This window comes from Myotis brandtii, unplaced genomic scaffold (genome assembly GCF_000412655.1).
Source record: "Myotis brandtii unplaced genomic scaffold, ASM41265v1 scaffold1341, whole genome shotgun sequence".
Classification (NCBI taxonomy): domain Eukaryota; kingdom Metazoa; phylum Chordata; class Mammalia; order Chiroptera; family Vespertilionidae; genus Myotis; species Myotis brandtii.
This window is the reverse complement of record NW_005354761.1, coordinates 493,384-507,146: the sequence shown is the minus strand read 5'-3', so window position 1 is coordinate 507,146 and position 13,763 is coordinate 493,384. Positions and strand designations below refer to the sequence as shown.

The following is a 13,763-nucleotide window of genomic DNA, read 5'->3' as shown; positions in this document are numbered from 1 at the left end:
TTAATTTGATGAGGGAGAGAAGACCCAATCAAAAACAATATTTCAAAGAAATAAAAGATGAGCACAAAGACTTATCTACAAAATGATGTCCATTGCAGTGTTGTTTATAATATGGAAACATATTATACCTGCCTAATATATCTGGGAAATCCTTAAAAAACATATATTCAGAGAATACTTAATACCATGGGGACATATTCATCATGAAATATTAAGTTAAATATGCAGAGTCATTTTGTATTATCAGTGTACAAATTTGAAAAAATAATTGAAGGCTATACATCAAAATATAAGTGGTTGTTTTCTTTGAGTGGGGTGAAATTATGGGAAGTATTGTTTCAATTGTACATTTTGAATAGGACTTTATTGACCAAGAAAACAAAATATTTATTAAAATTAAAAGGAAGCACAAGGGAGCAGGGTTAAGATCCAGCCTGAGAAAACAAGGTGTCAGCTTCTGGCTCCTCTGACAGGCCATCCAGATCCTGATCGGCCTGATACACATTGGCCTGGGCATCATCCTGGGGACCATGCTGCCTGGGACCTTCGTAAGTATCTCATTCTATGGAGGCTATCCCTTCTGGGGAGGCATCTTGGTAAGTAATGTCAGTCGCCCTGCAAGTGAGTTCCAGAAAGTGCCAACATACTCAGTTCCACCTTAGCAAGTGGTGTATTTTGCTGCAGAAAATTTCCAGCCAATAGAGTACATGGGCAGCTTTCTAATTAGCCCACCTCAATAGAGCATGTGGGCTGTGAAACCAGCTCAGGCCTTGTTTACCAATAATATTAGTCCTCTTGGGAAGCCACAGACTGGTGGCTAAACAATAGACATTATCTCACTAGAGGCCCGGTGCATGAAATTTGTGCACAGCGTGTGTGTGTTGGGGGAGAGTCCCTCAGCCCAGCCTATACCCTCATGCAATCTGGGGCTGCTTGCCTGCCTGCCTGATTGCCCCTAACCACTCTGCCTGCCTGCCTGATCGCCCCTAACCACTCTGCCTGCCTGCCTGATCACCCCTAACCACTTGCCTGCCTGCCTGATTGCCCCTAACTGCCTCTGCCTTGGCCCCCACAGCTTTGTCCGGAAGGACGTCCGGAATGATGTCCAGAAGGTCGTTCGGCTGTCCAGTCTAAATAGCATATTAGGCTTTTATTATTATAGATAGTTCTAAATGCTGGAAGTCCAAGATCAAGGTACGGGCATGGTTGTTTCTCCTGAGGCCTTTCTCTTGGCATGTAGATGGTCATCTTCCTCCTTGTGTCTTCACCTGGTTTACCCTTTGTGTGTGTCTGTGTCCTCATATCTCATCAAGAACATCAGTCATATTGGATTAGGGCCCACCCATATAACCTCATTTAACTCTAATCACTTCTTTAAAGGCACTATCTTCAAATTTAGATGCTCTTCAACGTAATGATGGAGTTACATTTCAATAACCCAACGTAAATTGAAAATATCCTGAGTCTTTCCTAGCTGGTTTGGCTCAGTGGATAGAGTGTCGGCCTACTGACTGAAAGGTCTCGGGTTCGATTCCGGTCAAGGGCATGTGCCTGTGTTGAAGGCTCGATTCCCAAGGTCGGGCACGCAAGAGGTAGCCAATCAATGATTCTCTCTCATCATTGATGTTTCTGTCTCTCTCTCCCTCTCCTTTCCTCTCTATAATCAGTAAAAATATATTTTTAAGGAAAGTGCATTAAATACTACACTACAAAGAATAGGTTATTTACCTTCATAATTGCATGGCTGACTGGGAGCTCAGGGTGGTTGCTTCTGTCCAGCATCACCAGAGAGTATCTTACCACATGTTGCTCACCTGGGAAAGATAAAAGTTCAAAATCCAAAGTACAGTTTCTACTGAATGCATGTGGCTTTCACACCAATGTAAAGTCAAAAAAATCAGAAGCCCAACTATTGTGAGTCTGGAAACAACTGTACAGCCACATTTGGAGGTCCTAGGAGTTTGGACTTCAAAAGATGGATTATGAGGAGATAAGATTCAGGTAATAACAAGTGACAGCCTTGCAAGGTGCCATTGCCCCAGAGTGGGCAGCTTTCTAATTAGCCCACCTCAGAGGTAAGGAAACCTTTTCCTAGTTCATCAGCCCAGTGCACACATGTTGTTTAAATCAGGCCCACAGCTGAAGCTCCAGGAGAAGAACATTTTCACCAGGGGTTAAGAGTGGCTGTCCAGTCACAGAACAATCATGAAGCAGTAGGGACTCAATCTGGGGTTCACTGATGGGCTCAGAGTCCACCTTTTTGCAAAATATTTGGTATATTAGATGTTTTTATGTTTGTTTGTTTTTTCTCGAAAATCCCACCATTTTTATCACATTCTCAGGGTGACCTAGAACCCCTTAAAAGGTTAAGAACAACAGGTCCTTTCTCTTCTCCAATATATTGCCTTTATGATTCTTTTTCATTTTCCTTAGTGTCTTCCCTCCTACACACACACACACACACACACACACACACACACACACGCACACACTCGCAATCCAATCCCTTTCTCACCAACCATCTCCTTTTCTCCCTGCTATAACAGTTTTTCTCTCAACTCACATATCTACAACCCAAGGCAACTTTTCTCACAAATAGCAAACCTCCAGAGTAACCTGGACATCAGCCAAGTAACCATATACCATGAGATTTAAATAAAATAGCCTATAGTTGTCCACCACCCTCACACACACACACACACACACACACACAGCATCTGCAATTTGGCAGGGCTTAGATTCTGGGGAGCATTTTTAACTGAGCACCTGCTCTCTCTTATTCCCATTTGTGTCTCATCTTCTGAGGCCTAGGTACTCTCACTGTTTTGCACAGACCCAGACTTGGAAATCAGCCAACCACAGACACCTGTGTGTATAGCAGACTTCTGTGGAGTTTGGAGAAATGGAGAAGACTAATACCACAGCCACAAAACAGTTCCTATGGAGTGTTAGATTCTCTTAAGGCATCACAAAGGCCTTAGTGGCCATTTCCCCTCCCACTAGGCTGCTCAGGTCCCACCAGCCCTTATGACACCACCCTCCCTTTTTCCTGCAGGGCACTTTTGTTCTTTGTTGCCTTACTGACTCTAGGACTATCTATTTTCTTTTTTTTTTTTTTTTTTTAGGACTGTCTATTTTCTAAAGATCATATGGTCCTCTTCCAAACCAAAGACCCTCTCCTTAGGCACCTTAAAAAGACCAGCAGGGACACCAGAAGTCCAGTCTTCTGTTTCCTTCCTTTCCTACAAAGTCTGTAGAAAACATAAAATTGAGACTCATTTTCCCACTTATAGGAAAAATGGCATTCCTCTTACAAGGCATTGGTGGCTAGAGTAAGTTTTCATTGTGAATACCCATTTCCATTCCAAGGCACAGGCATCTACTCTGAGGTGGAATGAGTGCAGGATGAGGGTTAAGAACATGAGATCTGGAGTCAATTACCTGGATTTTATTTCCAGTTATGCTATTTTCTGGATGGTCTTGGGTGTGTCTTTTAAAATTTTTAAGCCTCAGTCCACACCTCCTTAAACTGGGAATAATAATGGTGCTTGGTGGGCCATCATGGAGTTAAGTAAGGCAAAGTTAAAAGCACTTCATGTAGGGCTGAGCAAAGCTTCCATTAAACCATAGCTGATGACCTTCAGACTGTCACTGACAGCAGGGAATCCCATCAGCCACTATGCCTGCAGAACATCAGTGTTGAAATAGATGCACACAATCTATCCTGTCGCCCTCATAGTTGATGTTCATCTTTGCAGAGAGGCAACATTCTTCTGAGTAACTAAAAGGTACCAACTTGTAGACAGGAAATGACTGATATTGGGCTTTTATCTCAAAGTAGTGAAAATATGGGGACCCCTTCCTTCTCTCCAGAGCCCCTATGCCTGGGAAAATTGTTTTGGGAGGCCAACAAGAAGTGCCTGTGAGAAAATAAATGATAAGAAAAGAAGTGATTTTGTTGAGTATCTACTATGTACAGGATCTACCATGGGCAAGATATACCAAATGCTAGATGCAAGGGACAAATTATCTCATGATAATAACACTTAGAAAGACATATAGTTTTCCCTATTTTTTCTGAAGAGGAAATATACACTTAGGAAAATTAATAACTTGCCCAAGATCACATGCAATTCAAGTTAGAGTTTAGAACCAGGTGTACTGGATTCTAAAATACATATTTATCCCAAGTTATTGCCCTGTCTAGTGGTGACAAATAGCTCTTTTTTTTTTTTATTTTTTCCTCCCTCCCTCCCTCCCTCCCTCCCTCCCTCCTTCTTCTTCCTTTCCTTTCCTTTCCTTTCCTTTCCTTTCCTTTCCTTTCCTTTCCTTTCCTTTCCTTTCCTTTCCTTTCCTTTCCTTTCCTTTCCTTTCCTTTCCTTTCCTTTCCTTTCCTTTCCTTTCCTTTCCTTTCCTTTCCTTTCCTTTCCTTTCCTTTCCTTTCCTTTCCTTCCCTTTCCTTTCCTTTTCTCTTTTCTCTCTTCTCTTCTCTTCTTTCTCTTTCCCTTCCCCTTCTCCTTCCTTCCCTTTCCTTCCCTTTTTTCCCCTTCCCTTGAGTTGAGTAGGAGGTCCCAGCAGATGATCCTAGCATGTATGAGAGAACATGTGTGTGATCAGAAACACAGAAGCCTGAAAGTGGGGCCCTGACCTCTGGCCTCTTTCTTTTTTTTTTGAAAAATATACTTTTATTGACTTCAGAGAGAAAAGGAGAGGGAGAGAGAGAAACAACAGTGATGAGAGAGAATCATTGATTGGCTGCCTCTTGTGCGCCCCCCACTGGGGATTAACCCCACAACCAAGGCATTTGCCCTTGACTGGAATCAAATCTGGGACCCTTTTGTCTGCAGGCAAACACATTGTCCACTGAGGCAAACCAGCTAGGGTTCTTTGGGCTCTTTCTAAACTCCCTTTCTTCTGTGCCAGTTCATCATTTCAGGATCCCTCTCAGTGACATCAGAACAGCTACCAAGATCTTCTTGCCTGGTAAGTCCCACCCTGAGACAGGCTCTCCCAGCTGTGGACCTTTAGGGGACATACACATGGAGGGAAACAAGCTCATACACAATGCCTCCCTTATCCTTGAACCTACTTATAACCAGACACAGGGCACTGACATGCATGCTCACTCATACTCACAAGACCATATAAACCTGGCCAGAGTCACAAATGGGAAAGAGTCCAGAAGATTTGGTGGAAGGAAGTGCAGCATCAGGGTATGGAGAGACAGAGAGAATAACTTTCCTAAGAGGATCTTACAAGAGGAGGCAAAAAACAACCAGGGGTGCTAGGCTGTCCTCCAGCAGAGCAGGCACTGACTGCCTGCAGCACACAGAGCCCAGTGCCAGACATTTCTACAGGGAAGCCAGGGGAGGCTCAGGAAGCAGCTTTCCAAAGGAATCCTTCCAAACTAGTTCTGTGAACTAACATGGACAAGGATTGGTGGCCCCAAATATTCAACCAAGAAAATACCTTTGTTTCCCCAGGATGACCTGGTCCTACACCAGATGAGATCTATTTAAAAAATCCACAGGGAAGATCAATTCTGGGCATGTCTTTCTGCACATGGACCAGAATCATGGAGCATCAGAGCCTGTCACATCCCAGAACACGTGGGCTGAGTCTCCTGCCTATGTCCTGTGGGATAAATGAGTCCAGTGATTCCTAAACATTATTCTTGGGGATACTTGTCCCACGAGATACTTTATGAAGATGGTTAGATAACTTGGGAGGGATCTTTATTTAGTAGTCTCCTCTCCAGGGGATCCATAATCCATGTTAAAGACTTTGAGAAGACCTGCACAAAAGATCTAACTTTGTGCAACCCGGGTGTTTTCAAAGTTAATTTACCACCAAACCTATTTTGCACAAGACATCTCTTTACTTGCCTCACATCTAGGGTTCCAGGAATTCACATTATGAAGCACTTGTTGTGTCTCTGCTCATCTCAGCTACAATTGTTTTCCTCTCTCATACTGACCCTCTCTCTGTATCTTCTTCAGCTGAAGGGTAGCATGGGCTTGAGTATCGCCAGTGCAATCTGCTCTCTGGTCGGAATCATGCTCCTCATCACAGATATGGCTATCAACAACCTGCATAGCTCCTTCGACTCCTGTCCGTGCAGTGGTATGGTAAGTATCTCTCTTGACCAATTCTCAATTCTCCTCTGGTTTCCAATGTAGCTATCTTTAGGAAATCGCTGGAAAGGGCCTGGTCCCACCAAGCTGCTTCACCAAGCACCAAAGGAAACAGAGATGCTTTCAGAACAGTTTCAAGTCCCTGACCTGTAGGTTATTGCTGCTGCTCCAAGCATGTGACTTTTCTTAGTCTTAGTTCCTATCTTTATAAAAGAGGACCTACCTTTTGACATTGTTGGGAGGATTAAATGCAGTTATAGAGATAATGCACCGGTACCCACCAACCTGTACATCTACCCACATGTTCACCTTCCTGCCCATTTTCATAGATAAAGGGATCAGCAAAGGTGTTCAGAAAGGGACAGAGAGTGAACATTTAAGGTTTTGCAGGCCATCTGGTCTCTGTTGCAGTGCTCAATCCAGTGTGAAAGCAGCCATAGAAATGAAAAGGCAAATGAGCCATCCCATGTTATAGACCCATGTTATCAAATAGTAATCTAATGTAAGCCATATGTGTGACTTTACATTTTCTAGTCTTCGTATTAAAGAGTGAAAAAAACTGAAATTAATTTCCATAATACATTTATATAATCCAATAAATATAAAACATCATTTCAATATACAACCTATATAAAAAGTTATTAATTAAATATTTTGCATTTTGGGTGCCACATCTTAGAAATCCAGTGTGTATTTTGCATTTACAACACATCTCAAGACCTCAGGGGGCACTTGGCTAACATCTGAAAATTCAGCTATAGATGAGTCCCATGTAAACTCAATGTCTTCCTCTACACAGCAGCCCTGCCCTCTCTGCTCACTCAAGTTATTACTCCACGTGCTTCTCCCCTCTCCCTGGCCCCACCTCTCTTCTATATCACTATCTGCCATTTGCTACAGCTTTTCCATCAACATCTGAACACACTTTCGTCTCTTTCATCTTGGATAACAAACTAACTTTCTCTTGGTTATTTCAGCTACCACTCCATTTCTCTGGCTCTCTCTGCAGAAAATTCCTTAAAAGAAAATTGTCTGCCTCACTGTCTCCAATTCTTTCCTCTCATAATCTCTCTTTAACCCATGCTAGCCATACTTTCAGCCTCAGTTCTCCAAAAATTTCCTCTACTCAAGCACCAAATCATTCCTCCTCTTTGGTGGACTTCCCAGTGCCTTCCAGGCCCTGCAGCTGGCGGTCCTGCACCCATACTGGTTGCTCTCTTCTCTTTTGCTGGTTCTTATCTTTCCCCAAACTTCTCATACTCAGTCTTTAATCTTCTTCTGTTTCTCTCTCTACTCTCTGCCTTAGCAATCTCATCCAGCCTGGTGACTTGAAACACTTTCCTTATGACAATGACTCCAAACGCCTAGGTTCTGGCAAAACATCTCTCTCAAACTCATGTCTAGTATCCAGTTGTCCACTCTGCATCTTATATTTGGATATTAACATATCCAAATCTCATCTCCAGATTTTATTTGCCAAACCTTCTCTCAGGTTGCTTTTTTCAGATTGATGGCAACTGCATCCTTCCAGTCACTGAGGACAAACTCTGGTGAAATTATTGACCCACTCTGTTTCCCGCACCTCTGAGCCAACTCCTCAGGGAATCCTGTTGATTTCACCTTTAAAATACATCCAGAATCCAGCTGTTTGCACCAGTTTCTCAGTCACCATACTGACTAGAGCCACCACCACCTGACTTCTAATCTCAGTTCTGCCAATGTCTGATCTTGGAAAGAGATCTCTTCCATCCCGTGTACCCACACACTTCTGGCTTCAGTCCAGAAGAAGGAGGGCTGGACTTCAACATAGCTTAGCAAAAGATGAACAAAGGGTTGCGGTGCTCCATCTCAACAAGCATGAATTAATACCCATCAAATAATAACTATCTAAACTGCTTGAGGAACCCTTCTCCCTCATGGAAGGGTGTTTTTATTTTTCAATTACAGTTGACTAACAATACTATATTACCTCACTCCAGATCCCATCCTTAGGTCTCATCACCTATATGGTGTAATGATTAGACACATATAACTTATGAGGTGACTACATTCACTATACTGTACTTTAATTTACCTGCCTGTGACTGTTTTTACAAGTCCCTATTTGGATTTCTTAATATCCTTCACATTTTTCACCCATCCTCCCAACCCTCCTCCCATTAGAAAGCTTTCTTTATAAAAGAATGTTGTTGTTAAAACATTTGAAAAGGACCAGCAACATTTGTAAAGGCCCCTTCTCCCTACCTTTCTGTGATTCCTTGACCAAGACATCATCATACAACTGTTCCCCTTGCCTGGACAGATGTCCAAATCCACATCATTGGATCTTTTACTGAGAATGAAACTTTCTCTCCTCGGTGCCCTGAGGCACTATAATTGGCTCTTTTATAGCTCTTACCATGTCTGACTTAAATTATAACTATCTGCATTTGTATCTGCCTCCCTCACTAGATTGTGCTTCTCGGGATGCTTTCCTAGTCTTTCATAGCAAACAGATGCTTAATAAATGCTTGCTAAATCAAGAGGGAAGAGAAGGAAAGTGCTAAGGAGGGGTCTCTCCATGAGAGAGGATTCTCTGAGCAGCCAGCTATCACCAATGCCATTTTTAAAATAATAATTGACCAACATTTGTTTCATACCTACTATGTGCCATGCACTTTCATTTTCATATTTATTCTCTCCTGTAATTGGAATCCAAATGGTTATTGGGGTCATTCATCTCTTGTCCTTTTATGATAAAGTGGATTCTACCCAAACTCTCTCCCCAGATACAGTGGGAGGTCCCATTTTCCGGAGCATTGTTGGAGAACAGCAAGGGAAGGGCTTAGATGTCTCCTGGTGCTCACATGAAATTGACTACTGCTGAATTAGTTTCATTTGGAGATCCTTTTACTGACCGTTTTCTTAAGTTAAAGACAGTCTCAATTATTTATCTCCACAAATGCCATGGTCACAAGCCAGGAAGGTTGTTTTAGTAGCTGACTTTCTCTAAAGTTTCGGAGGGTTGGTGGAGGGACTACTGATGCTTGGAGATTAGACAACCCTGCTTTGTAATTTCTCACAAGATGCCTTTTTCTGTAGGCTCTACCATCCCTTCATGTTGCTCAGTCCCATCTTTCTCCTCTATCCATCTTTCTTTGCTTTCTCTGAGGACTGTTCATACTCCCAAATTTCTCTTTGGTTCCTACACAGAACAGTTTCAGTGTTTCACTGTCTCACTCCAGACCCCATTCTTAGGTCTCATCACCTCTACTTGAATCAAATCCTCAAGGTGTTTCCCTATACAATGACTATTCTTTTCCTTAGAAGAACACATGTACTAAGTGTTAAAATAATTCTTTTGCAAACACACTTGACCGTCACATAACCTGGGGAGACATTTTCTCCATGAGTCTAAGACCAGGTTAGAGGTCTTCCTCAAAGCCCTAGCCATGGTCCATTGCAGAGCCATGCTTTGAGCCAGACCTCACACTCCTAGGGCACCACTCATGACCTCCATGATCCTTCTCGTTCCAGGTCTCTGAAGTGACTACTTCTACTGTGTTGTTCATCTTTAGCCTCTTGGAGTTCTGCATTGCCTGCAGGTCTGCCCACTTTGGCTGCCAACTATTCCACTATTCACACAACAACGTGAGTGTGTAGGACCCGCAGTGGATGGGAAGATGCCCTAAATAATGTGGGCACTAGAAAGGTTGTTAGGCTTTTGTTTCCTCTCCAGGCACATGGGGAGTCCCGGAATATCTAAAGCCTTGTGCAATTGTGGTTCTCACTAACGCACCTCCATGTACCTGTCTTTTTCAGGGCACTGTGGTCTTTCAAACTGTCTATGTGACAAACCCAGTGGCCAATCCAGAACCAGTGAACTCTCCACCATCTTATTTCAGTGAGATCCAGGACTCCAAATAAGCCAAAGGTTCTAGAAGCATCTTTCACTGGAACTAAAAGAAGAACTCTCCTTTCTGGGCTTCTGAAACTCAGCTTTTTTTCCCCCTGACAAACTAAGGAATGTGTCTCTCCAACTGTTGGCACCTTGGACTTCATTCACTTCAGCTTGGTTAATCATGCTGTTCCTCCATTTAAACGGAGACAGGACTTTAAAGTGAATTTTAGCAAAGAGGTCCTCCCTAGGACATCCACCTGTGGGATGTCTAGTGCAGATATTCATGTGTTTACCTGTGTGAGCTCATGAGCTAATGGAACAAGTGTCTAGACGTCACAAGCTTCATTCTCCCAATCACTGTCACTGAATAAAAGTGCACTGAGCATTTGATATGTTTAAAACTCTATTAACGGCAGGACTAGGTTGAACATGGTGACTTGCAGTCTTTGACTTCAAGGAACTTCTGCCTCACAAGAGAAGAAGAACATGCAATCATATTTCTATAACACATGATAGAATTTAGGGGTGTGTAGAGAGAGATCAGAGATGAAAATGATTTATTCTGGCAGTGATGGGGGAAGCAGAGAACAAGCGTGTTTGAAGAAGCAGCATTTGTTGGGGTATCAAAGGAGAGAGTGTCGTTTTGGGGGTGTTTTTTTAATCTTTATTGTTGAAAGTATTGCATATGTTCCTCTTTTTCTCCCATTAACCTCCTCCAGCCCACTTCTGTCCCCCACCCCAGGCTCTCACCACCCCATTGTCTGTGTCCACGGGTTATATGCATACAAGGTCAGGGTTGATCTCTTACCACCCACTCTCCTCTGCCTTCCCTCTAAGGTTCAACATGCTTCTATGACTGGATCTATGTTTGTTCATCAGTTTTATTTGGATCATTAGATTCCACATATGTGTGAGATCAGGTGATACTTATGTTTCTGTGACTGGCTTACTTTGCTTAGCATAATACTCTCCAGGCTATCCAGGCTGTTATAAGTGTTAAGAGTTCTTTCTTTTATATTGCCACACTAGAGACCTACAGGGGGTGGGGGTAGGGGGGGCGTGACCCTCAGCCCGGCCTGCACTCTCTCCAATCTGGGACACCTCGGGGATGTCCAACTGCCGGTTTAGGTCTGATTCCTGTCAGACATCCCTGTCACAATCTGGGACCGCTGGCTCCTAATTGCTTGCCTGCCTGCCTACCTGATTGCCCCTAACTGCTTCTTCCTGCCCGCCTGATCACCCCTAACCGTTCCCCTGCCAGCCTGATTGATGCCCAACTGCTCCCCTGCTGGCCTGATCACCCCCAACTGCCCTCCCCTGCCGGCCTGATAGCCCCCAACTGCCCTCCTCTCCCAGGGCTTGATGGCCCCCAACTGCCCTCCCCTGCCGGCCTGATAGCCCCCAACTGCCCTCCTCTGCCAGGGCTTGATGGCCCCCAACTGCCCTCCCCTGCTGGCCTGATTGCCCACAGCTGCCCTCCCCTGCTGGCCTGATTGCCCACAGCTGCCCTCCCCTGCTGCGACCTGCCTCCTCTGCCACGACCCGCCTCCTTTGCGCGAGGCAGCGGAGATGCCAGGACCAGCCTCCTCCATGCTGCGCAGAGCCGTGGGACCCCCAGGACTCATCACGTGGAGTGGCCACTGGGCCCTGACTCTGCTGTGCATATAGCCATCTTGTGATGGCCATTTCGTGAGAGCCATCTTGTGACGACGTGAGGTCGTGATGCCACGTAGGCTATTATTAGTATAGATTGTATTCCCTTGGGTAAAGTACCTGCTGGGGAGTACTTACTCCTTAATCCTGCTTGCTTCACCAATTGCTGGAGTAAGTTCTTCCTTGATTCTGCTTCACTGTGCTAACTGTGGGGTCTCAGTTCCCCTGCCAGGAACTGGACCTTCATGGGTGCTGGGTATTAGAGAAGACAATATGAGCAATCATAGGCATATAAGAGAGTCTTTATTGTAGACTAAGTAGCTGTTGCCAACAAGGCTGTCCACAAAGTAGTTCTTGCTAAAACAATAGTAAACACAAAGCGGCCCTTGCTAGTAGAGTAGTAAACACAGGAGCCATTGCTAACAAAGTAGCCTGACCAAGTAGCCGCACAAGGCAGCCCTTGTAGACAAGTAGCCCCATACATAAAAGTAGCCTTAGTAACATAGGAGCTATCACACAAAGTAGTCTGACCAGGCAGCCTCTCACTGGCTGGTCAGTAACATACTTTATACTAACTTAGACAAAAGTGGCTTCTTGCCAAATAGTGACCTCAATACTTGGGCTATGCAGGCATGCCTGCAAAGTGTACACAGAAAGATTGCTATGTCCTTGCGCAGATTGGCTTTGAACATCCTGATTAGGGTTCCCACGCTCAGATTGGCCTTGAACATCCAGCGTACTCTGAAGAGGGTTCCCACAGTACCACAGTTTTGAGAGTGTGGTTTCTAAGTTGTTTTTAGTGCAATAAACTACAATTTTGAGAAGACCTTTGGAGAGAGTTCATCGTCTAAAATTATTAGGCTTTTTAAATGCTGTTGCCATCGATGCAATAGTACTCAAGAACAAATATTGTCTTAAGATATTTTACAAAGTTATGAGGCTATATCTTTTATTTACCAAAGGATAGGAACTAATTCAAAGAGAAATAGCTATGTCTGTAACTTCTAGATTTGTACACCTTCAATTTAAATATTGTCACCCATGATGGCCAATTGGTTCCCTAAAGGTTACGTGCCAGCAGATTATAGAAATAATCTCTAAATCCCAGGTGCCATCCAGTTTTCCTTTGTTGCACAGCCCGGCAATGACTTTCTCTTTTTATATTATTAAGTACAGACATGTTTTTACTCTTGTAAATATTTTTAGGCTCTGACTTTGCCTAAGAAGTTTCCTCTCAATGGCTTGATGTTCAGAGTTCTGTCTCTTTCTGCACCTGCAGCTTCTCTGACCAGGGAGCCAATGGCTGCCCATCAGCCAGTCAGGAATGGCTGGGTTTTCTAGAACTGAGTGGGCTTTAGGAAATGACAGACATGACTAAGCATGAATTGGAATTAGAATAAAATGTACTAAAAACCTGCTAAAGGAACTCACATACAGACAGTGTCCATATAAGCATATTGCAGTTGCAGTTAGTTCCTGCCTGACTATTAGAATTTGGGCAAGTGACCACAGAAATGCTGCCTGAACGTCCTGTTCCCATTCCCGGAAGCCAGCAATGAAACTGCTGGTGCAGCAATGAAACTGAAACTGGACACAATGGGTCCGAGGCTGCGTGTCAGTACTTGAGCCAAATTAAGCAGAGGCAGGGTTGAATCATACATGAGCATTTATTCCAGTAGTGCCGGTAGTATGGGGAGAGCAGTTTGTCACCCTGGGAATTCTGTTCTGACCCCCCTCACCAGTTGGCTGATTATATACACAGAGGAGTGAGAAGATAGCTACGTGCAGCTGTGAGCTGCAAGTATAACATGGAAAGGGGAGGGGAGGGTCTGCAGTCTGGCCTTCAGGAGCTCAAAGTTGGATAACCAGGTGTTTAATCTATGATGTTACAAACAGCTCAGTCCATTCCTGGGCCCCGAGAATGGTCAGCATTCAGAAAAATACTCCCTGACCGGTCAGGATTCGGGCACAGTAACCAAATAAAAGCATGTCCTGTTCTTGATCTGTTTTCAAAATTTATTTCTTTTCTAAGTAATGGACCCATCGAGGCATCTTATCTTTTTACAGCCTTGTTTCATACTCCAGTTTCCCAGAGT

At 43.9% G+C, this 13,763-nt stretch overlaps 1 protein-coding gene across 1 annotated transcript in view; it reads left to right on the top strand.

Moving 5' to 3' along the window:
* Nucleotides 1–10,386, top strand: part of LOC102246190 (membrane-spanning 4-domains subfamily A member 8-like) — an 18,662-nt gene extending 8,276 nt beyond the window's left edge. The window contains exons 3-7 of the mRNA XM_005860457.2: nt 474–596; nt 4,924–4,983; nt 6,000–6,128; nt 9,651–9,764; nt 9,936–10,386. Of these exons, the coding sequence (XP_005860519.1) occupies nt 474–596; nt 4,924–4,983; nt 6,000–6,128; nt 9,651–9,764; nt 9,936–10,040 (531 nt within the window). The 3' untranslated portion in view covers nt 10,041–10,386. The remainder of the gene's footprint in view (nt 1–473; nt 597–4,923; nt 4,984–5,999; nt 6,129–9,650; nt 9,765–9,935) is intronic.
* The last annotated feature ends 3,377 nt before the right edge of the window (nt 10,387–13,763 follow it).